This window comes from Tachypleus tridentatus, chromosome 5 (genome assembly GCF_004210375.1).
Source record: "Tachypleus tridentatus isolate NWPU-2018 chromosome 5, ASM421037v1, whole genome shotgun sequence".
Taxonomy (NCBI): domain Eukaryota; kingdom Metazoa; phylum Arthropoda; class Merostomata; order Xiphosura; family Limulidae; genus Tachypleus; species Tachypleus tridentatus.
In genome coordinates, this window is record NC_134829.1 from 38,001,459 (window position 1) to 38,028,957 (window position 27,499).

The following is a 27,499-nucleotide window of genomic DNA, read 5'->3' on the forward strand; positions in this document are numbered from 1 at the left end:
TTACTTTGAAAAACTTGACTTTATTCTTATGATGTATTTTGTTAAATATTACAAACAAAATCAATCATTTTTCAATGTTACAATTCATTTTATGACGTCATTTGACTCCTTGTTTCATGTGATGGTGAGGTACAATAATAAACCAAGTAAGAGCACTTAGCAAAATTCAGAAAGTTATTAGCAAACTGTCACGCAAACAAAAAAGTAACTCAATGCACCATAACTATAACAATTTGAAAATACGGCTTAGCTGTAAATTCAACAATAATAAATATTTGGAGTTTGAAACATTACAAGAACATTCATATTTACCATAAGTTTTAGGATTTTTAATTGAAGAAATCACCTAGAGAATTCTATACTGTTTAAAGAGATATGTATGTCACGTAAATCAAGTTTCACAAATAATACATGGAACTGTCATGAAGTGATTAACTTCAACCTTTACTGCCATACCACTGAAATATTCTGATTACACAGTTAAATTTGTGTTTGTAAATAACAAATCAGAAAACAAAACTGATTTGGACAAAAATCATAACGTTTGGTTTGATAAGCATAAACTTTGACATTAGATCTTCATTAGTTTCAAATATTTCTCGTAAAAAAAAATTGAAATTAAATATTCTTAATGTAGATCTTTTCCGTTTCTTTATTTTGGATAATTTAATATACTACAAGATATCATAATTATTAATAGCAAAGATAAAATGCCAAAAGTATAATGCCTGAATCAAAGAAAAACTAGGATGGGCAAAATGTTCAAACACTTATTTTTTCCAGGCTGCCTTAGCAACACATCATAAATCAAGAAGAGCACGTGCCTTCACTTTTTATATATTGTTTTATGAACTTTCATTAGCTAAATAAAACTATTTTTTTACATGAAAAGTTATAAACTAACATGTTCACAACACTAAATATAATGAAACATAATTATCATTCCCCAAATTAAATAAATGATTGCAAAAAAAGAAAAAAAATATTTTGTAAATTTCTTTCAACAATAAAGTTGTAACATCACACAAGGTTTTCAGTGGATCTGTTGTATGTTAAATTAACTATGTTCATAAAGGACATTAGTGCATCATACAATATAAGCAAGTTTCTACTACTGTTACAGCTATGGTGCATAATAAGTTATACATAATTAACTCCTTCTAAACAATAACAAAACAATAACTGTTATTAAACAAAAAGTCTGAGTCAATTCCATCTCACAAAAGTAACAACACAGAGTAAATAATGGACATCCTGTTTTCACTGTAAGTCACAAAAACGTATGGCGTCTGACATGGGAAACATCAGTTAGCATAATCAAGTATTTACAAATGCAAACTCTGACATTTTCTGTTAATTTGGGATGTTTGTTATAGAAGTTAATTATATTTTATAAAATACCTTGAAACTATGTTAAATCTTTGAAATGACTACAAAAAGAGTATTAACAACACTAGATGTTTAAGATTTGTGAGTAAACAATAACGTTAAACTAAATAAATAACTTGTATCTCTAGAATACATCTTTACTCTACTATTCCAGCTTTATAGGGAGATATCTATATGCTACAAGTTCACTAATCTAGTTACGTTACAATGAACTTGTAGTTACCAACACCTACTCAGGAAGTTGAAGCAGATCTAACAGAGATATGTCCTGTAGATACAGATTACTACTTTATTCACGTTAATAAAAGTGTCTCATACCAAATTCCAGATTTAAATTAAAGTGAATTAATAATACAAGTTTTCAACTCACAAAATGTCATACAGGTTATAAAATAACATTATAATCCTAAGAAAAATCACATAGTACACGAGTTAAATCAGCAATGAAAGAAACTTGTATTTGAAATCAAGTTCCTTCATATGTGCAAACTATCTTACACATCCACAGACACTAAACTAAAGTTTTTGAAACGCAAAAGTTAGATAATTAAAAAAACATGAAATGTCAGATGTCAGAGGATCCTAGAAAAAAAATTATGCCATCTTTTGTATCCTATTAGTTTGTTATGCATTTTTAAAACCTTAATTGTGGTTATGCTTTCCAACTTATATGAATAAAAAAAAAACACATTGATAGAACTTGGTAATTTTAGTTTCTTCCTTGAACTTTTATGAATTGACTATGCATGAAAAATATCTTTGTTATACAAAAACCTAAATAATTTTTAGAGTTTTACTTGAAATTGAAAGTTGATCATAAAACAACAAATAGAACCTTTATTATGAAATGTTTTGTTATAAAAATGTACACAAGAAATTAAACATAAGAATAGTTCATCTAAACTTATGTCTTATTCATCAAGGTGGCTATGCAATATAATCATAAAAAGCTGCATTATTAGTGAATACTTTAAATAACTATACTTTATGTGCTTCACAAAAATTCAACTATTAGAAATAAAGCGTTGATTGGAAAGAATTTTAAAAACTTCAAATATTTTTTGTATCTTGAATACTTATTTTGAATTCTAAAAATTAAATCAATTTATAAAAGAAATACTCAGATAATATGAACATAAAACTGTTTTTCTTTAAGTGGAAATAATCACAGATCTGAATAAGAGCCATGACTGTTGTTGATATATATAAATATTTATATACTTTCATCTAAGTGTTGATTCAACTACTATGAAGTATTAGATACAAGTTTTGTGTTTTAAAAGACACTAAATTAATTTTATTATAGTTTCTACTTTGCAACCAGCTTCACTGAAAAGAGTTCTCTAATACCAGAAATCAACAACCATATACTTAAGGACACATACAATTTTAAATTTTTTGTTGTAATAGTCATTATTTTTTTTTGTTTTTTGCCAGGAAATAAGTGTTATTAATGTTCAGGATAAATTGAAGGGATTGGCTGCTTGCAAAAACACATCAGCTGCTTAGCATCATTTTGATGTTAGTTTCAATAATATAAATGTCCATTACAAATGTGCCTCTTTTAAGAGCAGCTTCAAAGCTGCCCAATAATGCAAGCAATTGTACCCTCCTAATGACATTTCCTTGGCAACAGTTTATTTACACTGACTCAAGTTTAAGATTGTGGCCCTGGGGACGAAGGTCTTGCATCAGTCGAGGTCGGTGTCGAAGGGCTATCTACCTGATTTGAACCAAGAGGTTTTTTTGTTCTTATCATACGATCCAACTCTGCAACAGCATCGTTCCTCACTGCTGATTTCTCTAAAAGAGAAATGTTTAATAAAATTTGAAGAGGGAATTCAACAGCTTTTGTAAGTTAAATGATTGTTTTCAAAAGAGCGTGCTAGCAAAATAATCGATGTTCGTAACCCAAACATGAAAATGTATCTTAATGATTTACAAACAACTTTTTTTTTTTAACAAATGCTGTTGCAGTATTTAACTTCAAAAATTATAGTAATTAATAAAGGTTTATATAGGAATATATTTTTTAAATGTTATACATAAAACAACTGAACTTTTATAAATGTTTTCATTGAAAAAAGTTACATGGCTTCATCAAATATCAATGAAAACTGACTGTTTGCCATCTAGTGGCATAGCAGTACATCTCCAGAGACTCACGACACTAAAAACCGGGTTTTGATACCCATTGTGGGTGAAGCATGGATGACCCATTGTGTAGCTTTGAACTTAATTCTAAACAAACAAACAAACAGACTGTTCACATGCATGTAGTGTTATCAACCCTGAGTTCTGTTCATGTTCTGGCATGCTATGGGGTGACATGAGTTAACAGTATGACAAAATTCAGTTGCTTTATGAATTATGTCTAGTTGTGATACAATAATACATTTTCTTAAATAATGCACCATAACAAACACAGTTTCTACTCTTTATCAAGAAAACTGTTAAGGGGTGTAAATATTTTTGAGGTAAGAGGTCACAATTTTTAAGGGGGGTACAAAGAAAATAAGTCGTAACATTTAGCTAGTTTCATAGCACAAAACTCCTAGATACAATTACTAATAAATACATCAATTTTCTAGGTTTATTATTATTATTTGAAAAATTCAGTAGGATGATTTTGAAAGAGGTAAACAACTAATCATTCTTCATTTTAAATTAAAGCTGTAAAAATGTACTATAATAAAACAACTTTAACATGATAAACAATATCCAATTATTCATGAAAATAAATTGTATATATATATTAAAAACTGCAATAATGATCTACTTGTTAGTCACTCGTTAGAAGATTAAACTGCAATGTGAAACTTATCTTAAACTTCATGCATAAAACATGTACATAAGTGCTGCAAGCTTTCTATATGCAATCTAAGCTGTATCATCATATAAAGCACATGTTCATTAACATTGCATGAAGAAGTCTATATTTCAAAATTACCTGGAGTTCGGAGAGATCCTGGTGATCCTGTTCCAGGTCCTGTCTTCCTGTTCAGAAGGCTGTTGAAAAAGTTTTGTAAAACTCCTTCACTTCCAGCAGCTCCTTTGGCTCCTTCAATCTAAGTATTTAAGAAAAATATGTCACAGTGACATGAACAAGTACTATATAAAAAAAAGCTGGGAAGAAACTTCAAGTTTAGGCTTAGTTAGTTTGTTTTTTTTACAAAGAGAAAATTGAAGTATTTTTAAGCACTGTTATTTATTTCATTCATAATGAATGTACTTATGTACATCTTGTTTGATGTTTAAAAGAGAAGAACAAAGTGCAAAAATTATTATGTAGCAAAAATGTTAAGTGGTGCGTATAACTTTTAAACACTGATTATATATGCACTTTGATTATTCAACTTGTACTTCAGTATTTGGTTTAGTATGTTTTGAATTTTGCACAAAGCTACTCAGGGCTATCTGCTCTAGCAGTCTCTAATTTAGCAATGTAAGACTAGAGGGAAGGCAGCTAGTCATCATCACCCACCGTGAACTCTTGGGCTACTCTTTTACCAATGAATAGTGGAATTGCCCTCACATTATAACACCCCCACGGCTAAAAGAGCGAGCTAAAAGTTCAGTGTGACGGGGATTCGAACTTGCAATCTCAGATTGCGAGTTGAGTGCCTTATCCACTTGGCCATGCCAGGACTGTACTTCAGTAACCAAAATATCATTATTAATTTACATTTTCAGTTGTAAATTATTTTGAATTATCATAAGTTTCAAGGAAAAATAATTCCATCAGAGAAGAACCATACAATGAACATGTCTAGATATTACAGTGTTTCTTTGTATGTATCAAAAGTTTAATGTATAAAACAGGTGATTTTTCAATAACATGCATAGTATCTCATTAAAACTAACACTTCAATACTATATGACACCTATGACTGATTTCATGCATAAGTATTTCATTATTACCTTCAAGTCTAACCACAGAAAATACGTATCAGTTTACTTGTACTGTTTGAAAAACCACAGAAACCCTGAAAATGCTTTATAATTTGTGTCTAATAAAAAGTTAATTACAAGGTTGAAACAAGAAATGCAGCAGTTGCTGCAACAGTAACGTTTTATTTATAGCAATAGTTTAACTTGAATGCTTTTCTATTGTTTATAGCATAATGTTCTTGAAAATATCAGAGCTTGACATTACATTATGATATAGAAGAAAATCATATACATTTTGAGGTCCTTCATACATATTTAACAGCTTTGTAACTCGCTAGCAAAACAGAGAATTTCTTGACAATGTTTCATTATAAAAAACGTTTATAAAGCTTACAGCATAAGAAAAGTTTACTTTTTTTGGCGAACCCTGTGTAGTGGAGGATCCTGATAACCTCCTATCTGTCGTCTTCTGAACCCCTGATGAGCTCCTGATAGGCGATTCTTGCTGTGGGTACACAACGGACAGTCTTAACAACAAATGTATCCTTAATCTCAAAATTTTAACAGATTTTTTGGTTGTCTGAAATTTTATAACTTGGGTATTTCATTTTTTTTTTAAAGAGTTACTCAAACCTAATGCCAACCATTTACGTAATTTTCATTTTAAATTCTGACTGGCATTTTGGTTACTCAACAGCTCAATATCTTCTAGGTTAATAAAAAAAAAATCTTATTAAATCCATGCATTAACTCAGTTCATAGGCCTAAACATGAAATACAAGACATGGCTATTTGAACTGCAAATAATTAGCTTATAACATTAATATGATTTCAGTTATTATTAACTTACAGATCTACCAGCAGATGGCACTTGTTGGCTCAGTAGAGCTTGTTGTTTTACTAGGAAAGCCTGATCATCTTCAGAAGTAACTTCCATTTCTCTTTGCATTGCCTAATGACAATTAAAAAAACAATGGTATACTCAAATTACCTTTTTCTTAATACAAAATCTTAAAAAGCTGATTTGCTTTCATTATACTGTCATAGAGACTTCTTAGCAATTTTATCAGAAAAACTGGTGATGAAATAAAAATTGTATATAGTTTGTCATCTGATTGGCACTCACTACTGGCTTAAATAAAAGTGTAAATAGCATTTAATTAATTTTCCACAGAGCATAACCAATAAATATAATAATGAATAGCATATGTTATTACAGTATAACCAAAAACCACTTCAGAGCTAGGTTGTATTATAAGAGCCTAAAAATTGATTTCAATGAGGCAAAGGTTTGATTCAATGTTTTTTTGTAAGATGTATAATGTATGACATATTTAATGCCAACTGTTTTCTTTTAGAATTAAAGTGCTCAATTTTTAATAAATAATAACTCATGTTTCAGTGTTTATAAGTAACAGGTTTTGTTTACTGTACAATTAAATGTTTGACAGTTAAAATTTCACACTAAGTTCATTTTATAGTATTAAAATTCCACTAATCATCTATCAAATAATTTAATATGTAAGCCATCTAAAAGTTCCTTAATATGCAAGTTTTAAAATTAATTAGTGATAACTGACTGAGTAAAATCTATGATGTTCTGTTCCAAGGTTAGGATTAATTATTCAAGAACGTTTGAAAAGGTAATGAACAAGTTTCACCTTCCGAATAATTGGTTTTATAATGACATCCGAGTATCGATCATCAGGATTAACTGACGTGATGTTCTCATACAGAATGGAAATCTTTTTGTTGTTATCCCACCCAGAAGGTCTAAAACCAAAAACGAAATGATACAGTACTATACAAACAAGAAAAATACTGAGAAACAACAAGTTAATATTAATTAATAACAATCAAATTTAAAATTCTAATTTAAAAAAAAACAAAATAATTTCAAGTTTAAAATCATCAAAAATATTTATTTCCAAAAATTAACATTGTAATAAAATTATGAATATTTTATTTTTAAAATCAATTCACTTTGTTTACTTACATAAATACTGCATCTTTCTCAACCACTAGGGCTGGTGTCTTAAATGGAAAACCATATATCCTGTGGACTAGGTATTTATAAAGAATATCACAGTTTTTGTCTTCTTTTACAGAAGTATAAACTAATGCAGCACCATCTATCTTCAGGTTAAAAAATAAAACTCAATGCATATAAAGACAACCAATTTAATATATCATTTTTATTACATGTACATGCAATTAAGTTTAATGCTTTTGGAATGCCACCTGGAAGAAAGTCTGAGTTTGCATTTGAAAAGTTTAGTATGTTCTGCTTTATAAAATTCAAGTTTTCACTGTCAAAAACAGTTTTAAATATCAAGCAAACTTCATAAATGATGCTTTGTAATCATCTTTATAATTTTAAAACATTGAATATTACTACCCTTGTTTTACGTTTCACAAAAACTTAATATTATGTGTAAAATTATAATAATTTTCAAATAAAATTTGTTAAAACAGATACAAGTGTATTAATGAACACATTTATTGTAAATACACCCATTACGTATTTAAGTCAACCCCATGTCAATGGATTACTTGCCAAAGGCCACGTCTTTGCATTTGGTAGACATGCATTCATACTTTATGAACTTGTGCGAGTAAGTTTGGTATCAAATTGTAGACGATATATTAATTAATTTCTTAATTTTAAAGTAAATATTAAAAAAACAAACCTAAACATCAACTTTCTAGTGCTATGTGGTATTTTGAATGCAACACTGGTGATGTCAAAATACTATTCTATAGTTTCACATGAGTTACAAACTGAAATTACTGATACTAACAAGCTATAATATAAAATATGAACCTCATATATTTTCAATTTATTTAGGTATGGCTTACAAAGTGACTCCACCCACCTATTTCCATTTTTGGAAATGGTCCCTTATATATACTTACTTCAGTATGTCACATGTGAAAAACTTATCGAAAGCACAAAATGTACCAGACATTAAGTGCTTGGAAGCCATCTCACTGTTTCAAACCAAGATTTCAAGCAAACAGGTTGTGTCTTTAGTCTGCTCAAAATTTCTTGTATATTTTTAAGACATAATATAGTTTAGTTACTAAGCTTCGTAAATTATAATGGAATTCTGTGGTATTGACAGTTATTTAAGCTTTTTTTGGTTATTTCAAATATATATATATATATATAACTTAAAAAGGTTATTTCATTTCACATCCTCCACATGTAAAATCTGAAGAGGCTTAGCACAATCTAAGGCAAGCAGCAGATGAGTACAAAGGCCATTATAACCAGAAGATAACTGTTTGCTATGTTATTTATTTACTGTTCTACATTTTATCAATAAGAAAAGTACGTTCAAGAACTCACTTGTAAATAGTACTAATCTATATAGATATATAACGTATAATAATTTAAATGCAACTGTATTTTACCTAATACTAATCCACTAAAGCACAGCCTAGACAGGTCATTTTATAAAGACTAAAGGCCAATTTTATATTATTGGATACCATAACATGATTGCATATGCATTGTGTCAATGCAAGTTCTGTAATGTTAGCCAGGCACGACTGAAAGGTTAATATAATAAAAATAATAAATATATTTCAATGTATAATGTTACGAGATTTAAGATACTCAGATTAAACATTTGTATTTTCATACTATAACCTATAATCATACTACAATGAAAAAAAAAAATTGTACTTATTTCCTAATTTTTTTATGATGTTTATGAGATCAGTCAAAGTGACAGACCCAATACAGTTAGGGTGGATAAAAATAAAAGACAAAATAAAGTTTTACTGCAAACAAACGTTTGAAATGTATTTAGGAGGTTTTAAGAGATTATACAAACAGTATTTAAGATTTTGGGGACAAAAAACAGTTTTCTTAATCATAGCATCAAAATCATCTTGCACTCATATTAGTTATGAAATAGACTTGATGTTTTCATAAACAAATCTTTGGTAAAAATACTTCATCAAAAAAAATCTGATTTTTATGTACAAAAGACTTGCAATCTTTACTAAATGTCTAGCAAAGTTTGCAAAGATACACTTGCAGCATCAAAAACTATAGTTTAAATACTTAACTCGTGTATACGTTATACCAAACGTACTGCAAAAGGATTAAAGTGAAAATATCTATAACTAGTTTAATTCATAAATTTAAAACATATTTTGCACAAAGTAGTTGTAATTATATCTTTAACTTGAAGGTAATATACAGATCTTATTTCTGGGGAATTCAACCTTCTTTGACATTGCAACATTATATGACACTAGGTGTTGCATAAAAATACCCCACTATGTTGCATTTTCTGAATGCTTCTAGTTATTGTAATAAAATATCTTTCTAAATGATGTTAATTCAGTTTATTCAATTAATTAATTAATTATTAGTCACATAAAGGATACACCTCATGCAAAACTTTCTTAACGCCTGCTGAATGAAGTCAAAATGTTCGTCTTTGTAGTCGTATTCCTTTTCCAGTGTGGACATGTAATCAGTCTGAGAAAAATGTCAAAAATAATTTCAATAAGGAAGCAGTGATATTAATTTTAATTGTGTATTTGGGTAGGTTAAAGCACCCATCATTTTATAGAATTACATTCCCAATTTAACTAAATACATTCAACGTAATAAATTCAGAAAAATAGTATATATAATTTCATGGCTGGAAGGTTTGTGAAAATAATTAAACCTGTACATTAAGAGTAAATATTACTCCAAAAGTGCCTGAAAGCTGCAATTTGTACTTTGATTTGATTATTAAAAAAAATTAAATAGGTAAACTGTTTATAAAACAAATTTCATTAAGGTTAATTCTTAAAGGTCAATCATTTTAAGTAAAACATCATACATACCTCCAAAAACGCTTTGCAGAAACATTCTGAACAAATGTTTTAGCATATTTATGTTGTTAGGTACTTTTTGTACCTTTTTCAGTTCTAAAGGAAACCATTATGAGTAAAAAATACAGGTTTTCAGCAACTTGGCGATTTACTTAGAAACTACAGGGTGTTCAGAAAGTTACTGTGCAGTTTTGTAATCATATTTTAACAGCATTCATTCAGTCTATTTCAAGCCAGCAACTGATAGCAGTGTTTAGAAACAAAGTAAGAAGGATCCAGGCCTGTATTGATGCCAATGGGGGTCACTTTCAACATTGTTTATAATTGTCATTCATATTTACCTCCTGTATTCTATATTGAAATATGTCTGTTAATAAACACACAAGTGCACAGTGACTCTCCGAACACCCTGTACTTGAACACATTATTTTATAATGATCTTTTTAAAAGTTAATTGCATTATTCTTTTTGCCTTTTCATGGTGTAACAGATTTGCTTTTATATGTTTATTTTAATATCTATGCTTGTTTCAGTATAATTTTCTCTTTTACATGTGATGTATATTCTTGACTGCATATTGTGCAAGTCTTGCATGTTCTTGAAATTAGTAGAAGATTCTTGAGAGTAAGAATCAACAACATTTGTTTTACAAAAATGCTGAAACGTTTTGGAACATTGTTGAAACTTCGAGAAACTTGAGTGAATTGTATAAAAGTGGCTAGCTGAAAGAAAGAATAGTAATTGTGATGAATGTCTACTAATCGGAAAACTACAGAACTGGACCAGGAACATTTGTTGATTTTGAACATTATGAACCATTTAACTTCAGATGTTAGTATTTCTAAGAGGACATTAGATTTTGTTATCAGAGAAAGCTTATGGATGCTCTAAACTAGCTAGCTGTCAAAAAATGTGTACAGGTATACCAACAAAGAATTAATCTGCTCTCCATGAATGTTGATAAAATAGTAAGGTCTAGACTAGATAGAAGACTCATTATAGTTTGCAAAACACTTGTAATAACTATCAGTAATAACTATTATTATATATTGTACAGATTTTTTTTGTTTGTATATTAAAACATGTGCTACAAAAGAAAATTAAGTGTATAAATCTTCTGAAAAAGTATAAATTTCATACATATTAACACTAAATTAACTCACTTTTACATTCTTAAAATACTATGTGAATTTATTTTGTTTTATTTTTATTAAACTAGATTAGAGAGTCATTGTTATCAAAGAACCAATTACTAACAATAAGTGTCATGTAACAGTGCTGAGCAATACAACCGATTACCCGTGACAAGCAATTACATTTATTAGTGTAATTTTAATTGATTAATTAAATTGAAATTACGATTAACTCAATAAAAAAAAAAGATAGTGATTCTAATCACTATGATTTTCAATTATTCCACTAAATGTAATAATAATCTAAATTCCAATTAAGTCTATTATAATGAAAATAATGAACTAATTGAAACTGGGTTTCCAATTATTATTGTTTTTTTGAAGATTGCAACTATCCAAGTAATTGAAATATTGCCATCAAACTTGCTCATTATGTCTTTGTTATGATAACATTGCATCTCCCACCATCACTTGTCGCTAAACTTTTTCGTCTTTTTTTTGGCTTGTATATAACTGCTGAAAGAACATTGAACGACTCAATTAATGGGGTTGTTCTTCAATCATAATTAGTAAGTTAAACATACTTAATATAAAAGACACAGTTACTTACTTTGGTAGCTACTACAACTACATCAACTCCAAGGTTATTGGTTAATGTATTTTCATCTAATGGTAAAGTTATGGTTTCTTCTTCAGATCCTGGGCCTTTTTTCAGAGGTGTTATACTTTCGACTTCATCACCTGGCTCAACATATTCCTGGAATCGTTTAAGGACTGAAAGAAATACAAGTACTGTTTTTTAAGCTGCATTTACTGATTTTGTTTGTGTCAATTAAAGAAAATATTTAAGGTTTCGTTCTGTACTTAATATATGTTAATTGAAATTAAATTATATATACTGAATAGATGTACTTCTGTATCATTCTTTAACAAAAAAAAGTGTTTGGAAAAAATATCCTAACATAGTAAAAACACCAAGCAACTAGGAATTAGTTATGTGACATATAATGTCTTACAAGAATTTACTAGAAGTATTTGGTATGAAATTCAGAAAACTAATATAGAGTAGAGAATTATTCACACACATGAACAACATTCATTCCAACATCAAATTCAACCCTGAAAAAACAAATGAAAACCAGGTTCTTATATTACATGAACATAACAAGATAAAGAAATTCCAACAGTTTAAAAATTTCTGGTAATGATAAATACATTAAATGGGATTTAGTCTGCTCAATTCAACAAAACAGTGGCACATTATCCTGCACTTACAACAATATTTAATGCATGGATTTGCAGTAATATGAAACATGAACTAGAATCAATATCTGATACATTTATTAACAAGTGTTGCTTCCCAAAATATACTGTCACTAGCACATAGATCAAATGTACAAACAAGTTCAATAACAGGAACAAAGAAGGAGAAAATGACAACTTCCATGAAGAAAATGAAATGCACACAGACATACCATATCATGGCCATGTAAACCAAAAGTATCAAACATTTTGAAACAAGCATAAAAAAAACACACAATATAAACAGCAAAATTACTTTTATTCAAAAATCAAGCATTAAAATCAAAGATCATGTAAGGAAGGTTTATCCTCACAGCTTTAACAACAAAAACATCTAAAAGTATCAATGAAATCAATGTGACAGTATTAGGATCGAAAACGGAACAATCCTCCATTTATGAACACAGCACAGTGAACCAACATCCAATAAACAGTAACTTTACAATGTTATGCAATGAGAATAACATTAACAGAAGAAAAATAACAGAAGTATTAATTATTCATGAAATACCTAATTTAAATTAAAACACGGGTGCCACACTATGTTTTCTAGATTGGAACAGAATGCTTACGCAGTTATCTAATGTTGGCCACAAGAGTGGTTGAAAAGTTGTAATGAACATGAAATAAACAATTCACTTACAAGTTGGATATCTGAACTTTTATTTGATGTTATGATTTTTTGAGATTTTTAAACAAAGTCTCGGTAATTAACTTAGGTCTAAATATATAGATCTATTATAATAATATCCAGTTTTTTCCTGTACTAAAAATGTGCATACTAGTACTCCATTTCAGTAGACCTAAACAAAAGTTGGATGCACATACTTTAGTAGATGTTGTTTAACGAAGTACTAAAGAATTATCAAAGATTTTAAAAAGTTCTGATGTTATGTCACAGAAAAACATTACAAATCTATTTACTGATATTAACTACAATAAAGTTAAGCCCTTACTAAACTGAAGCAAAAAACATTCACTAGTTAGTGTTAATTTACCTCTTTATTACATATATGCCATGCTTAATAAAACTTCAACTATTCTTAGGCTCAAGACAAGTGGACTTACAGGATTCCAGTGTCTACAGTTAGAGTTCTTTCATATTATTCTAGAAATGATGTATTTAAATACTGTTATGATAAAGATACTAATATGACTATAAATATTTTGTGGGTTCTTCTTGTCTTCATGTTTATACAGCCAATGCTTTAATTCAAGGATATATCAATTTTAATGTAAATTACACTGTCAAGCTTATTTCTATTTCAATGTTTCTCGTACGATTTAGTGTACTTTCCTTTGAAAAATAACTTAAAAGTATACAAAGAGGACTAGCCTCCTCAAGTAAAACTATAAATATGCTGTTGTTTATTGTTTAAATAGAAATTACTTTCATTTGAACTTAATTCCTGGAATTATTTTTCTGGTTACAGAGTATATTTAATTTCAATTATATGTCAACTCCACTTGTACTTAGAAGTTTACATTACTACATATGATCTAATTATCTAATGGATAACACCTACAAACATTGTTTTTGTACATAAGATTGACTTAATCAGTGTTATAATATTATGATTGGTTGGTTATTTGTGATTAAACTGATTAATAAAAACATGAATAATATGTTCAAAGCAGCTGGCAAAAATAAACATGTATATATGATCATGTGTATACATACATATTCAAAACTTTCACAAATGTTTGTGAAGACTTTCAAAAAATTATTTAAAAAACAGAGCTACACAGCCTTTTAAATCACTAAATATCTAACAGACTGAACTAAAACTACAAAATTGTATTACTTTGAATATTTTAAGCATCAAAATATAATAATAAAAATAAATTGCTGTAAAAGTAAGGCAAGATATTAGTACCATTTTAAATACTTGCTAATATTTTTATTCTTGAAAAAAATGTAACTAAATCATGCTGCCAATCACTTATTTTTACTAGAAATTACACAGGCCAGTCTGTCCTTATTATGAAACTTTATGCTACACATGAGATTTGCTAGTAGCAATAAGCTAAATATTTCTGAGCTGTCAAACTTGCTTTCTCATAACATCCAATTAAATTCCAAGGTTGTGATCTTAGTAGTAGTTTTTTTTTGTAGTATTGTGACCCAGTACAGTAGTGAACTGTCAGAAAGGACAATATTTCATTAATCTGTATCTTCTTTTTCTCTGGTTTTCTGTAATCATTGTAACACAATACAGCAATGAAAAGACAATTTTTTATTAATCTGAAGTCACTTCAAAGTGTGATTTTCTTATCAATTTGTGCTAAAAAAATAGTTATCCGAGCTTACTTTTTTGCTTTTGTTGTTCCAAAATGTCAGGGTCTAGCTTGAGTCTGTTGATGTTTTCTTCCAAGATGGCTGTCCAGTTCTCCAAAGATTCCAATATATTCCATGGCTGGGTCATGGATACTGTCAGAAGAACTGTGATGTGGGGGAAGGTGTCTTCATTCACTACATACTTAAGAAGATTTCTGTGCCATGAATCTCCATCAAGAACCCAAACTCCAAGTCTTGTTTGATCTGAAAAGTATTTTCACTGTATCTTCAAAAGTGAACATTATTTTATGGCATGTAATATATATTTAATAGATTTAAGACCATGTTTTTTTTCAATAGACGTGCACAAAATTTCTCTATTTTTTATACAAGATCATCAAGAAAAGGACAAGTTTTGTTATAAAAAAAGAACAGATTTGAATTAAAAATGCAAGGATTTTATGAACACTCAAGATTAAATTATTTGAAATATTTTAATTCTTAAATGATATCTGTTTTTGCAAAAGCTAATTTTTTATTTAAAATGTTGCATACATGTATTGTTTCTGTTCAAGACAAAGGTTTGTTGGAATTAAAATATTCAAAAATATGTGCATACAATCTATTCTACATGCATCATGGAAAACAACTTAAGTCTGACAAAGAACAAAAACTTAAATTCTTGCCAAACAACTCACCGTCTCGGTATTCATCCCTGACAAGAATATAATGGTATTCTAGTCCAGAGCCTTTCTTGGGATCTTCATTTCCTTGTAGTTTAGCAGTAAGAGAAGTCTTCCCAGACTCATCATTTCCTGTAGCCACAAAATAGGGTATAAAAAATAAACACTGAGATGTAATAACATTTATGTGTAAAGCACACAATGCAAGCTTAAAAGACTTATTCTGATATAGAAAAGGAATTGTCACAAGTGCATAAGGTATGACATTAATTTGCACATACTTATAAAACTTTAAAGAAATTACAATGGGTGTGCTTTCTCATAGTAAAGTCACTTGGGGCTAGCTGCTGTGTCCATCAGAGGGAAGGGAGTCAAACTCCTGAATTTAGTACTGTGAATCATAAGGCTTACCACTGTCACTCCTGTGGGGAAAAGGGAGAAGGGTAAATGTTGACATAAAAAGATTATTTATCTTCTACTGATGAAAGGTAATTTCAATATAATTTCTGATTGTTTGGTGAATTGTATAGCCAATGAGAAACAAATGAAATGTAATTTATTTTTTAAAAGCATTTTTATGTTTTCTTCTAGAGCTAAGCAATTAGTGGAATTCACTAAATGATTAATCATTTTTTTTAAGGACAGTAATCAACCTAAATGTAATTTTTGACTCATCAATAACACTATGTGACACAAATTTTGTTCCTGGATAGTATGTGTTATTTCTTACTTGCTTATGTTGTAAAAGTACAGAAAGTGGCCATTATTCCCTTCAAACTTTGCTTTTGTGACCTGGATAATGAAGTTTAGAAATTAACCTATTTTATATAAAAAAATGGGCAAATTTGCACATTTTCATTTACATAAGGTCTGATAAAACATATGAATCAATATTTACATGTATTTATACTAAAGTTGTAAAAAAATGAACAAAGATGTTTAGAAGTGAGTAGTGTTTTGAGATTTGCGACTGTAATGTAAATCACTTTTATGTATCAGCCCCAAATATACTCTCCCATCATGTTTTTGCTATATGCTTCTTGGTAGCAGCATTCAAAGTCCAGCATATCTTGGTAGAAGTGCTTGCCTTGCTCCTCTGAGTAGGCTTCCATGTACTCTTTGAATTTATCAAAATGAGCATCAAGGATATGAACTTTCAGGGACATCCTGCAGCCAATTTTGCCATAGCTCTTCACCAGAGCCTCAAACAGTTCCCCATAATTTTCGACCTTTTGATTGCCCAAGAAACCCGGAATCACTGCGACAAAGCTGCCCCAAGCTTTTGTTTTTTCCTTCCTTCCGAGCTTCTTGGGGAATTCTGTGTACTCCAGGATTTCTTTATTTGCGGTCCAATGAAGATACCAGCTTCGACCTTTGCCTCTGACAGCTTAGGGAAGAAGTCTTGAAGGTCATTGAAGGCTGCAGACTCCTCATCAAAAGCTGTGACAAATTGTTTCATAAGACTCAATTTTATGTCCAATGGTGGAAACAACACCTTCTGGAGGTCCACTAGTGGCTCACACTTGACATTGTGCTTCCCCATGGAAAACTTAGTCAGTTGTGCCCAGTGCTTCCTGTTGTAGTGTGCTGTGGTGTCCCTGCTGTCCCAAAGGCAAAGATAACAAGGAAACTTGGTAAAGCCTCCTTGGAGACCCATCAGGAATCACCATTTTGAAGTCTCCAATAACCTCCCAGCCATACTCATCATACTTCAAGGCTTCTAGCAAGGTCTTGATGCTGTTGCATTCCTCTTTCAGGTTCACCAAATGAGCCAGGGGAAAAGATGAATACTTATTCCTGTTATGGAGCAGCACAGCTTTGAGGCTTCTGGATGTGCTTTCAATGAAGAAGCACCCCTCGTTCGGGTTACAGGCAACTCCAATTGCCTAGCACAGACCAGATACATTGTGGCAGAAGCAGAACCCATCTTGACAAGTGAAGTTCTACAACATTCTAGAAAGTTCTTGAAAATTCTTGTAAGTTCGAGAAAATTCTCTATCAGCTACTCAGCACTGAATCTACCTGGAATGTTCTGGAAAATGGGTAAGTTTGAAAATTTCATTATCCAGGTCATAAAAGCAAAGTTTGAAGAATAAAATAAGTCTTTTCCATTTACTTTAGGTACAAGCAATTGAGAAATAACACTTTCTGCCCAGGAACAAGTAAATATTTTGTTATATGGTGTTATTTTACATGACACACAGTGATGCACTTAATACTTATGGGTTATTAATTACTCACACTAATCACCCAGCTCTGTTTGCTTCATCTTTCAAGGTTAACAAAGTTAACATTTTTCTTTCCCATTAATGTATTTCATGTAAATACTTAATTATCTGCAGAACAAAAAGCTATTACCTTGTGCAATTGTCAAATCTTTTGAATGTACCATAAGCACTGAATGAAACTCATAACCTCACACTAATTACATGCAAACATATGATGTAATTATTCACCAACTGGAAAGTAACACATCCTCCATACACCTCATGAACACTAGCATTTCCACAAGGGTTCATTCCTGATCAGGCAAAAGAAATAAACTGAAAGTAGGGGGGGGTGGCTGTTCAGTGGTGAGTTTCTATCAAAATACATTTTCAGGTAAGGAAAAATGTAACCTCAGAATATTCCACAACTTTCGGCAGAAAAAAAAAAAAAAAGCTGGAATCCCACAGTGATAATAAGGTTGAGTGACCAGATAAAAAACAAAAATGGCAGCTGCCTTTCTGAAATGATGAATTCAGAAAGAGAAAACCCATGGAGCATTTTAGTTATTAGAACACAATTTAATGGAAAATGTATTCTTTTCATGAAGGAATACTTTTTGCCCAGTAAAAGCAGTAGAGCAAAAGATGCTGTGAAAATAAAACATTATGGATGATTCCAAACCAGGCCTCAACAAATATTTTCATATCTAGGAGACAGTCCAGAACTATAGGAGACAGGTGTGCTTTACCTTACTTCACCTACTATTTGTACTGGGAAACATTTATTTACTTTTACAGCAACTAATGATTACATGATATCAACAACCACTTGACAATATTGCATGAACTGTCTTTGGTCCAGTATAAGTTTAAACACAAGTACTGATCAGTTGAAGGGAAAGAAGAAATATAAAATAGCTATAAATTAGTAATGTTGTATAACTGTAGAGATGTTACAGGAAGTCAGAATGGCAGAAATGAAACAGATTTCATAGTGGAATAAAATCCACTGAAAATAACAGAAAATGGAAAGACCATTCTATGGGAAAAGGTATGGTCTAGGTGATATAATTACTTTGCTACCAGGATTTAAACTCATGAGAATTGATATGGACAGCCAAACAGAGTTTGCTGGCCAAAAGATAAAGTCTGGGAGAGAGAAACACAAGCAAATTTGTGGATATACTTTTGTTGGTTTGACATAATTCAGTAAAGAGGACAAATATGTGCATGTCCAAGAGGAACAAGGGACTCAAGAAGAGAGAGAGCCCCCAAAAAGAATCATATCCTCTCATGCACAAAAATAAGGAGGCATGAAACCACTGTTATTAGAAGCTCCAAATCTCAAAGGTATAAAAGAGAAGGATGAATCTGCTCAGCATACAGAGATAAATTCCCAAATCAATGAGATACAGGGTGTGGACCAAGAGTACATTGTACGGTTAAACTACCTCATAAATGAAACACATCTTGAAAGAAAAATGATGTTGCAGCAATGGATACCACAATTGATGGGGAAGCAGAAGCAATATGACCATAAATCAGTGTAACAAACAGTAAGCAAGCTCAACAGAAAGAAAAAGGATATAACACAATGGAAAATAGAATGGTCCAAAAAGCCTTTGCAAAGAAAATGATAAACATGTCAAAATTACAAATGGTAATGAAAATATAAAATAATGAGTAGAAAAAATTCCATTAATTCCTAAGAAAATAAATGTCACAAAAAAAGCAATGCTGAGGAAAAGAAATACAAGCACTCATGTAACCTTATGTACATGGAAGGCCATAGTGTCTGATGATAACTACATCACAGGTTGACGAAGTCAATGTTAATATGGGTAAGGATAGAAGTTCTGTTAAAGACTTATAGCATATTAAAAAAGCATTGTGGCAGACATGGGCATAATAGCTTTGTTCTGCAGAAAGGGTGAGTACAATTTCTGAATATCAATATAATTATCCAATCTTAACACTATAAAAAATAAGAGTGCCATAATGCAAATATTTGGGTTTTTTAAAAAGATAAACCAATCAAGTTTCAATACCAATCAAACAATTAATGGAAAAACAACCAACTATATTTCCACAAATCCAAGCTATACAATGTGGCAATATAATCAATTTTAAATAATTACAGCATTCCACATGTATGAGTAACTGTCATGAGAAAATAACTGGTTAGTTTTGTTGCTACAGTTTGAGACAGGTTAATTTGAAAGTGACCTAAGAAGGTCAAAATGTTGTTCTCTACTTTATTTTAATAAAAGTTTTAACACCCCTACAAGCTTTCTTGAGATACACTCTTACTTCAAGTGGGTTTCTTGTCATCACAAATAACCCCTTTCTTGTTAGGTTTCAGAAATAAACTAAAAAAAAAAGCACGCTTTTTTCATTTCACTTTTTGTCAGCTTATAATACATGATAAATCTGGCAAATAATTAAAGATGTATTGGTACAGTTTATCCAAATCAACTTAAGTTGGCATTACATTTTCTAAACCATAAAAAATTATTTGTGACACATTAGATATAACTGTTTAATTAAAGATATATGGCAGTATAAACTAAAATATTATTTTGGTTCTTGTTTACTCGTAACAAACAGGGAATAAAAATGAATTTTTCAAGCATACCCATAATAAGCACAAGTTTACATGAAGGTAGTTTGTTTGGTGAACTGGCTTGAACTTGGCTCAAGATAGTTGACCTGTGTATAAAATAAATAAAAAAAATACATGTCTGGAAATAATAAGCAAATGGTAAATAACTAACTTACTACAATAAAACATACTATTTTATAGCAGATGTTGTTGAGTTTCAGTGAAGTATTATTCCAATTATATTACACTTTTTAAAGAAAACAAACAAAAACATTCCAGATAAATAAAAAATTACTAACAAAGCTTATCTGGTTGAAATGTTGGTTTCATTTTCTTTTCTTAACATTTACTATTTATTTTATTTGTTGAATATTATTATATTGTTATTGTTCCTTGACATTAACACAATTATGATTAACTTCTTGTTTTGCATAATATACCAATTAACCATCAGAATACTGTATTCAGTTTATTCCTCAGAGTGCTGGACAAGTACAGGCTATGTAAGAAAGTACTTGTTATGACAAATACTATATAGCAAATGATGCACTATGAAGCAAAACACGTTCCAACACACCTGTACCTTATGATCATTAACCAACATGGCTGTCAAGAATTCACAGCAGACTACAAAACAAACACCTGAAGTTCTCTTGAAACTAACAACAAAAGATGTTTTTAATGGGAAAATTCTGTAAACACTCAGAATAAAGTTATACTACAAAGTAGTTCTACCACACAGTAGACTAAGAAACATTTCATTTTTTTATCATTATTATTCTAAACTTGAATATATGAAAATGCCAGTTCCTTGGAAACTGTATGAGAACTGCTTGTCATTTTGGTAATCAGCATCTGAATACAACACTCAAATTGTAACTGCTTAACAAGAATTCTGTAAGTATATAGTGAACCATTATTATTCCAGGCATCAACAACACATGATTTTTTTGTGTAGACAAATCATTACAATGGGAAATTTAATCAAATCCATATATTTGCATTACAAATTCAAAGAGCCACTTCATATAGTAATAACAAAGTTTCTATAGATACATGATTCAGTAATTTCTAGATGATTTCACAAGTAGGGATCAATCAGAACAGGAAACAAAGTGATAATTACTGACCACTGCAATTACCATGATTACTTCTTCATGACAATTTTCCTGAGAATGGCATTCTCAAGTGGTAGTAAACAGTTTAAAATAATTATTCTGAGAAATGATCATTACAATATAAACTGTACCAAAGGTCATCACAGTGATTCATGCTACAGTCATGTTAAGCCACAGTGCTCCAAAATGAAGATGCAAAGAAATATTAGCATCATTAGAAAATGATTTTTGTTTAGATAAAAGAATATTATATATTTTGTATTCCGAAAGTCACTGGTTTAGACAAAATTATGATTAAGATACCACTATGATTATACACTTTGTAAAATTATAAATAACATACACAATAATAAAATGCTAAGTTTATTGTACATACAATTACATTTAACAACGGGAATAATGTTCTCTTCCATTCACCTTTGAGTATCACTGCGGCAGCAAGAGTGAACACATGTAGGACCAAAATGCATAACCCAAGAGAACAGTTAAAGGTAGTTAGATTTATTTTTATAAATGACTTTCAATAAAAAATCAAGTCACCTCAAAGGCCAGTTTTGGCCCTAAAATGCAGTGAACAATAAGTCCTGAGAAAGAAAACAGTAAACAATGCTTTTGGTAGTCCTGGTACAAACCTACTTCTCACAAAGTAGTTATGAAAGTTTATGCACTGTGTTTATTGATATAGAGTGCATATTAAGGGTATCATATTGATTAGTATATTTACATATACTGTAATATTATATGTATCTTGCCACTCATAATACTGTGATATCTTATAACACTGCACAACAAAGTTTTTGCTTCTTGAACACTGTTGGGTGTTCCTTATAGACTTTTGGCTGCTGATAACGAAAATCACATCCAAATTTGCCCATCACATACTGTTTCATCAGGACATTGCTACAATGGAAAAATGATATCAAGGCAACTGGAATCCATCAATGCTTGCTGACTGTTGTTGGACACTGCAACCTGATGCACCGAACATTGAACACAAACGAAAATCAGGAGCAACACATTATGTTGAACTTAATAGTGCATTAGAAACATAAACGCAATTAAATATGTTATTGCCGGTAAACAGTTAACTGTCTATTTCTCAGAGTTTCTATGTGATGAAGCAAAACCAAAACTATATTTGTGCATACCCACCAGGTACCTGTCACAATCAGCAAAAACTTTTCAGGAAGCAAAACTTTGGAAAAAATTGTTGTGCAGTGTAATTATACTTTTTGCATTTCACTTTTGACCAGCACATGTCTATGTATGTAAAATGTGACACAGGGATTCTGGAAAATTTCAAGATCACATCACCAGTATGTCAAGGTGGAACAGCAGTACTGATAACACTGACTAAAGTTCTAGTGACTGCATAAAATGAGCATAATGGATCTAAATATTTCACATTTCCATGGACTCTTTCACATCACATGTATACTTTACGCCTGTTATAGTTGTAATTTTTGTGGGTTACAGGAATAACACTTTCTTACTCAGGTTCTCCTTTAGTAACATCTAAACAAAGTTGTTGTTTTTGTGTGTGGTTGGCACATTACAGAGTATCATGTGTTCTAGTGACTAAAATTCATAATAACAGTCCTTAATGAGACCTGACTCTTCCAAGAATGAATACAATAAACTACTTCATCTAACAAAGTAATATGGTGTAAACTATATGAAAATACAGTTTTATTATCAAAATATAGTTGCTGTAACATTTTCTTAAAGATTTGATATGTGAGGATAAGTCTGTCAGTTTATTGTCCTCTACTTCCAACTAACCAATAACACAGTCAACCTGCTACAGAAAGAAAAACAAACAAACAAACTGGGTACCCTTCTTGAAACTATTCAGTGTTGACCCAAGCTCCATAAAGGTGAATGTTAAATAGATAGACTTTTTAACAAGATGACCCAGGCTGATAAACAGCTCCTATAAATCACATACAGTCCTAAGGACTTTCTGAAGATGATAGGAAAATATCACTCAAAATATAAAATATAAAGTAAATTGTAATTATTACCTAATAACAGCAATTAAAAATTAGAAAACAATTAGTAATTAGTATTCAACACAACAATGAATCTAATGCCAATTTCTGTTTTATCTTTTCTTATATATACTCAGAGAAGAATTTGGATATAGACATTACCAAGACATACTAAAACACCAGATACCAAGGAAGAATTTCGATATAGACATCACCAAGACATACTAAAACACCAGATACCAAGTAAATGTTGATTATTGCTGGCATGTGCATTACTGAAAATAATTTAGGCAGAATTTTAGTTGCATCACTCAAAACAAACTATATAAAGAGAGAGAAGACAGAAATGTCTTTTTTGTTAGATTGTTTTAATAGTAAACTGTGAAGAGCAAGTCTGAGGTGGTTATCAACCGTCATATCTGTACTAATTAAGTGTGGAAAATTATTCTAAAATAATTAAATTTAACACATTAAAGTTTGAAATGCCTTGGAAAATTTATCTTAGATACATTCATACTCAATAGCTTATTAAATAAATTTTCATGAGAGGAAATTACTTATTCCAATAGTAGAGTCATAATTTCTAGAAGTTTGATTAATACCCTTTATATGTGTGTGTATATATATAAAAGGTGCTTGTGTATTATTGGGGGGGGGCACTAAAATCACTTGAATGTATGAGAAATTTAAAACATATTAAACCAATATTAAATGTATATGGTTTATTTAGATTAATTTATGTTCTAATATTATAGCATCGTTGAATTCTTTCCTCAAAGTACACTTTCATCTTGTGACCTTTTTTGCATATACATTCAGCAGGGAGAATTCCTTTGCCTTGCAAAATGAAGTGAGAGACCACATCTTCTTCACTTTTGGATAGATCCCAAATTTTCATCATCTTTGGGACAAGGATAAAGCATGGCTTAACCAGAAAATTAAAAAAAAAAATTGTTACTTGCATGAAATTTAATCACATTATATTTATATTAAATATGATAAAAAACATAATAAATAAGAAATTAATGGCCCCCAGTTAATACATAGGTACCAAAAACAAATTGTGGTCATATTTGTTTATCCTTTTATCTCAATATAACCTCTCAGTTCTGATTAAGAAGTTAGCACACAGGATCATATACAAATATAATGATTTTCAAACAAGGCCCAAAACTCGAGCACTTTTGAATAATTCACTATTATTCTTCATGAGAATAAAAGGTTATGTTTAGTGAGTGTAATGAAATGTATATGCACAGATGTCAACATCAGATACATTGGATGTTCAATATGAGTGTCTTGAGAACCAACCAATCAATATAGAGTTGTTGGTGTCAGGTTTAGTTTGTGCCAAAGAGGTATGTACAGTACATAAAAGAAAAATAAATAATAATTACAAGGAATGTTAACCAATGTTTATAAAAATAAAATAATGGCAAAAGGTTGTGGAATATAGAAGAAAAGATAAAGTGATGCAATATTCATGAAATAGTACAAATATATAGAAATTAAAGCATGAATAATACTAATAACACAAAGTAAGTTTAACTATAAATTTAGTTTTGAAAATTATTTCAAAGACATACGAAGGTCAACAATTCTGGGAACAAGATCATGATTCAATATTGCTACCCAATAAATTTCAATTTTCCTGTTTCTGTTAGATGTAAAATTTGCCTCTATATACATCAGTGTAATGTCTTCAAGAATGTTCATTTTAAAGTGTTTTGTGATTGGAAGTTCTTTGTTTGATTGTTGATATGTGGTTATTAAAACTTTCCCCTGTAGTTGTTTTGGTTTGAGCTGCATATTAGAAGTTGTTTTTTTTTAGCACTGGATTAAATGAATAATATTTTTTGTAGAGCAGGTTATGGATTTAGTGATTTTGAGCTGTTTCTGGCTGTCTTTATTGGAAAATATGTTTCCTGCATAAACTTAGGCACTTGACATCTATTGATATTGCAGGGATGGTTCTTACCTATGTCAACTTAAAGTGGACTTTAGCATGAACTAAGTGTGAAAGCAGAATTCTTTCTTAAAGAAATAATAGAAACTTCTATAAAAATTATTTTTAGTTGATCATTAAGTTGATTGATGTAAAAAATGCCTTTTTAGTATACAGGATAGCTTTTTTTGTTGTTTTGGGTGATAGGTAATACCAGTAAAACACAAGAATTTGTTTTGTAATTGTTACAAGTCAGAATCACGTGGCATACTAGTAGCTTTAAGTTGATATTTATATCACAAATGATTCTATTTGTTTGAAATTGCTGTCAACCAAATATTATGCATTATGAAAACTTTAATGATAATATTTATATATAAAATTACATATTAAACTGATTATTATTCTATAAATAGCACAATGTCTAAGCACTAATTTGTCAGCCCAGATTCTAATTCTATTTCAACTATATTTCTTGCTCTATTTGTAGTTAATTAGAACTAAGTTCAATAGCTGTTGAACATACTTATAACCACGAACACATACAAAATATTACCCTTTTTTCTCATTCGTTAGTCAATAATCAAAGTGAATGCTTAGTGACTTCAATAATAGTTGAACCTTTAAGTGATATAAAAATATCCTATTGTAATGAAAACTGTTTGAAACATTAAAAATGTTTTATACCACACCGAGTAATAAGGAATGGAACCTTTTTAAAATAAAAATAAACAAAAAATATATGTAAAAAATATGTTGGGATGTTAATGAGTGGGAAAAATTAAAAAGACCAAAGATATATTACAGGTTGCTAATACTAATTGCAGTGCCTCTGAGTCTACCAACAGTAGCATGAACCATGTGGTTGCAAACTTCGTCTATCATAATTAACACACAGATAGCAATAGCTATGGTGGATTTGAAGTTTGACTGTCAACATACTGTACTTTTAAGGCTTAATTTGGAGTTAAATACAAATTAATGTCGACTGTACTAAGTCAGTTTGGTATGCCGACTTATTATTAAGTGACAACACTGACACTGGTCCAATCAATTGTAAAGTTGAAGTTAGTTAGTACTACAAACTAGTAATGTTACGAAAATGTTCGTGTAACAGTTTATATAAATATATATACAATTTCAGATATTCACACTCTTAACTTCTAATTAAGTGGTAATTTTATATAGCAATTTGTAAAAACTTAAAATTAGAGTTATAATTTATAAATAGAATATTTACGCTTACCAGTATTTGTAGTACATAAGGTATATCGTACTTACACACGATGTAATTCGTAAATCTGAGTTTTAGTTACCCTTTAACTTGAAGTAATATTAATAGTAATACTACTAATAGTACTTGTTACTATGTTGTATCAAAACTTATTAAATGATTTTCAAAATTTCATTATAAATGTCATTAGATATAATTTATTTAATCAACTTTCCTAAACATAAAATAAGGTTAAGTATGATAACCAAAACGCTAGATAGTTAAACGTATATACATATTACCATAATATAATAAAGTTTGACAATTATTATAATATTGAAATACTCTTTACCAAACACTTTGATTATCAGTTTCATCTTTTGATTCTTCTAGCTGTGAAGTTCCTGTTATTCCTTGGCCTACAAGCGCCATGTTTGTTTGAGCAAGCCGATGAGGGTGGGACTTCGCAACGTCATCACGGATGACTCATCAATGATCTTCCATTTGAAAACCAAATGCGTATATGGTTGTACGAAGCTTTTACTTATATAGATATTATAAGAAATACTCTAACATTATTTTCTGTTAGTTTTTAGTCACTGTCATTATTCAGCTCTACATCAGTTTATATTAAAATGACATATGAAGATGGGGGTTAGATGACTTAAAAATTAAAACTTGTTCCCTGTGAAAACTTTATTAATAGTAATTACTGTTCGTAGTTAAAATCATGTTTATTTTCTTAAAATTCATAAATATAAAAAAGATGTTCAGAAAACAGTTTTTGCAAATTCACAAAACATCTTTAATCGTGCATCACTCAAATCAAATTTGTTTTAATTGACGTTTTAAAGACACGTCATGACAATGGCTAAAATCATCACTGTTTAATTGTCCGTGGATAG

The 27,499-nt window shown here is 30.1% G+C and overlaps 1 protein-coding gene across 2 annotated transcripts; it reads right to left on the reverse strand.

The window, feature by feature from the left end:
* LOC143250958 (cytoplasmic dynein 1 light intermediate chain 2-like) lies at nt 1-27,114 on the reverse strand. 2 transcript variants are annotated; one of them, XM_076502194.1, is made up of 12 exons: nt 26,947-27,114; nt 20,361-20,434; nt 15,534-15,650; nt 14,869-15,099; nt 11,866-12,029; nt 9,685-9,778; nt 7,277-7,412; nt 6,942-7,053; nt 6,131-6,232; nt 5,693-5,785; nt 4,340-4,457; nt 1-3,192 (listed from the first exon to the last, which is right to left on the reverse strand). In XM_076502194.1, the coding sequence occupies exons 1-12, from the start codon at nt 27,024-27,026 to the stop codon at nt 3,047-3,049; spliced, it is 1,467 nt and encodes a 488-aa protein (XP_076358309.1). In that variant the 5' UTR covers nt 27,027-27,114; the 3' UTR covers nt 1-3,046. The 2 variants fall into 2 exon arrangements, with proteins under 2 accessions (XP_076358309.1, XP_076358308.1); XM_076502193.1 differs by having other exon boundaries at nt 5,675-5,785.
* Nucleotides 27,115-27,499: the final 385 nt, after the last annotated feature.